This window comes from Schistosoma mansoni, chromosome W (genome assembly GCF_000237925.1).
Source record: "Schistosoma mansoni strain Puerto Rico chromosome W, complete genome".
In the NCBI taxonomy this organism is placed as follows: Eukaryota; Metazoa; Platyhelminthes; class Trematoda; order Strigeidida; family Schistosomatidae; genus Schistosoma; species Schistosoma mansoni.
Window position 1 is genome coordinate 42,330,726 of NC_031502.1, and position 4,017 is coordinate 42,334,742.

At 37.2% G+C, this 4,017-nt stretch overlaps 1 protein-coding gene across 1 annotated transcript; it reads left to right on the plus strand.

Annotated features, from left to right (window-relative positions):
• The first annotated feature begins 2,553 nt into the window (after positions 1–2,553).
• On the plus strand, positions 2,554–3,808 carry Smp_060160 (hypothetical protein). The gene has a single exon (XM_018789766.1). The coding sequence runs from the start codon at positions 2,569–2,571 to the stop codon at positions 3,352–3,354; it is 786 nt and encodes a 261-aa protein (XP_018655176.1). The 5' UTR covers positions 2,554–2,568; the 3' UTR covers positions 3,355–3,808.
• Positions 3,809–4,017: the final 209 nt, after the last annotated feature.

The following is a 4,017-nucleotide window of genomic DNA, read 5'->3' on the forward strand; positions in this document are numbered from 1 at the left end:
TTCTCTTGATAAAATGTCAAGCGTTCACATCCACTAGTAAGTTCTAGGTGCTAAGGCAGTGTATTACTATTAGGCCAATATTAACCCCCTGGTTCAGTATATATGAAAAGACTTTAAGATGGTTTTAGTTGGTTCACTACATCATGTCTGAAACAATTGGAGGGCGAGGTCTTAAATTGAACACACATGGCCACCATCATGCAGTGTAGAATAATAAAATATATAATACGGAGAGTAAATAAGTAGTTTGTCTACCATGTTTTACAACTAAAAGTTTATCGGCTAGCTCTTAATCACTTTAATAAGACTGTCACATCTCATCTTCAGTAGATCGACCATCTTTTGCTGCCATGAAAATCCAGTAAGAATGTCAGCAACATACAAGTTCCACAACTAATGACTGTTCATCAAATATGCAGATCGTCATTTTGTTGACTGACTGGAGTGCTATATTACTGGTGGAATTAGACAACGCTGGTGACATAATATTGGCTAAGATAGCAGCATTCATTAACAAATTGACTTTGAAAACTCTTTCCATTGTGTTGAATAAGAGGGTTGATTGGCGGTCAGTAACAGCTGACAGGAAGACAAGCTTCTCAAAGAATGAGCTTGACTCCTGGGAAACACACACTGTCTTTTCGACCCATCCCTTTGCTTCTAATGGTACCGCGATATCTGATCCGCTATCCTATGAACAACCTTCATCGTAGTGATGACAGAGCATATCTGACCTGAATGTTGGACACTAATCCCTGTAATGTAGCGAATTCCTTTGCGAAGTCAATTAGCCTTTGCTATTGTTGTGTTGAGAAGTAATTAACACTGGTTTCGGTTGATGTTGCCTGTAATATTTTGATGCTGCTAGCGCCTAAGTACACCTTCATTATTTTTTCAATCATGACGGCCAGACTTTGGAAGGCAAATTACATGCCAGGCACGCACAGAAGCCTCAGTACATTGTGAGGTAATCGTTAAATCCACATTTGTTTCAGAACATCTCCATATGAGTTACGGGGTCTCGATAGCTATTTCATACGTCCCAACAACTGTAAAGGTTTTCTGTTTCGAAGTCTTTGTCGCAGCCCCTACCTGTTTGACAGTGATGTGGGCTAAATGAATACAGCCTAACTTCATTAAATAGCGCTTTTGGGGCTAGTGGAATTATTGGAGAGTCAGTTCAATGAATATGGACAGGCCACCTATCGTCATCGAGATAAAGGACAACCAATTCTCATCTATCAGTTGTACGTCGTAGACTGGTCTGTGTGATGGTGGTCGCATTCTGTTCTATGTACTTATTCTTACTAACATATTTCTGAAGTGATGTCGTTCGTGCTGTACGGTCATCACAGTAGGCATAGTGTCTGAATTCGATAAAAGGGCAATCTACTTCAAATACTAACAGTGAAGTTGGCCATCCTATTCCTGTTTTACCAAAACAGGCCCCAATTATTCTGCAAAAATCACCTACATTAATGTTTAACATGCTTCTTCCATGACCTGGTCAATGAAGTCACCGAACTCAAATGCCACATCGAATGGAAGTTCCCCTACTAAGTGTGAATGATGGGCGACCTATGACTGTATTTCGCTAGCTAAAATGAATACTTCTATTCATGAGAACAACATTTACGGGTTGTTTACCCGTTAGACGGAAGCCTGAACTCAGGAATTTCACTTGTTGGTTGCATTATCTGTTTAGAAGCTTTTGGTTGTCCTATGAAAACCCGTTCTAGAGCATTTTCAACCATTTTACCGCCGGTGGGCGAAAGCGTTCTGAAGTGAAATGATGATGGTCATCATAATAATAATTAGTACATCAATAAAATATGGATACCACAACAAAACAGAGAAAAATTCGTGAGCTCACGAGACAATTATAGCCAACATAAATGAAAGTTTCAAACTTATGGTAGTTGTTCGAAAGAAGAAGCGTGAAAAGTGGGTTGGCGATTTGCCAAATTATTATACATATACGTTGTCTACATGTTACTTGCATAAAATCAATGGTTCGCTTTTCAAAAAATAACAGTGATGGCGTCAGATGGTTTACTTCAAAACATGGAATGTATATTTCAAGAAAACGAGGACTGCTCCACCAATGTGACATTAGGAAATCTAAGATTTCAGTGCACGCATTAGTTATATTCGACACCAGTTTTCGTGAGACAGCAAGATCTGATGTGTGTAACATATTGATTTTGTGGTCCATAATCAATGTAACGTGTTAGCAGTGCATAATGAAACTCAAAAACACTTCATAGCCAGTAAAGGTTTTCTTTACACATTAAATGAAACCACGAAGAGTGAGAATAATAATAATTATTATTATTAAAAACAAGATCTACATCAGTCATCTCAATAGGTTGTTGATCATCTGACATATTCTGCCGTTATAATCCACAACAACTAAAATCCTGACTTCCTCGCTCTATTATAGTAAAATGGCAGAGTAGTATATGGTGTAACCTGACACAATTCAAAGTAATTTGTTTATCTGCACAACGATAAGTTATTCAACATAGTGATTGTTATGCATACTTTTGGTTCGGGAAAACAATATGAATGGATATGGATGATGCGCTACTACAGGATCTGTATGTATGGGTTGACAAAATACCCCTATCTCGAATCAAAAGAAACATTGCTCGTGACTTTTCAGATGGTGTTCTGATGGCTGAAGTCATGAAGCATTTTTTCCCTAAATTTGTTGACGTACATAACTTCCCAACTTGTAACTCTATTGAATCCAAACGTAAGAACTGGCAACTTTTGAACTGGAAAGTTTTCAAAAAGCTAAATTTTGAGCTCTCGGATGACGTCATAGAAAGTTTATCTATTGCCAAGCCAGGAACTATCGAAAAAGTTTTACTGTTACTCAGAACAAAGATTGAGCGAATGGTTACAGATGATAAGGGAAAATTTTATGATTATCAACCTGAGGCCGATCGCTATCCACATGCTCGTGGAGTCCATGATGGTTCAAAATCTCCTGTGAAAAAATCCCGAAACAAAAGAATGGGGAATTCTCAGTCTCTCCCAGGAATTCGTCCACCTTCATTAGATCATCCTATCAGATACCCTGGAAGAACATCTGTTGCACGGGAACATAGTCCAAATGGGCATGTACATGTGAATGATCAAAGGTCAAAGTGTACATTGACAAAACGTTCTGAATATGTTCCTCGTGTCTATCTTGAAGAAAAAATTCAACAGTGTATAACTTTGAATGAGACTATTGAGATATTACACGCCAAACTTAGGAAACTTGAGAGTCTTTTGTCACTGAAGGATAGAAAGATCGACGAGTTGCAGAAGACGATCAACTGGTTTTCACTAAAGCGAAACTAAACGAGATTACTTTTCTTTATGTATCTAACTTTTTAAATTGTTATCCAATCCCAAGGCTTTGTATCAAGGGTGAATAATGTAGGTTTCATTTTGTGCAGCGTATCTACTTTGTCATTGAGTTGTGTCTATTTCTTTGTTACCATCAACAGACGTAAGAACATAAATATCCCTTCTTTAGTTTTAGACACTGTGTTTTCAATGCCTTGTGATGTACGTATGTAATAATGGTTACCTCTATAATATACTTATAAAACACATTGTTCGGTCAAGGTTATTTTATCCTATTTTTCTAAGGTGTTTACCGGGTTTCCTGTCTCTACACAGAGGAACATTTAGAAATTAATGGGATCTTGTTGTGATTGAAAATCTTTTGAATTCCTTCTTTTTCATTTTGCTTCCTTAAGTTGTTTGCATATACCCCCAAAATGTTTAAAAGTAATATTTTAATGCACTCCGTACTTCTTTTTCGATTTCCGCTAAGAAAGATAAGTAGTAAGAAATTTTTTATTAGTTCTGGCGACCAACACATTTTACTTAATGGGATTTTCCTTATGATTTACTTGAAAAGCGAGTCGTTATTGAGTGTTTTGGAAACGAATTACATTGATTGGCATTAGGGTGTGAAAGTTGATATTCAGATGTAAGTTTTTTCTTAGGCTGAGA

What these genes read in the sequence shown, in the direction of transcription:
- Smp_060160 (XM_018789766.1), top strand. Translation starts at nt 2,569, where the DNA reads ATGGATATGGATGATGCGCTACTACAGGATCTGTATGTATGGGTTGAC.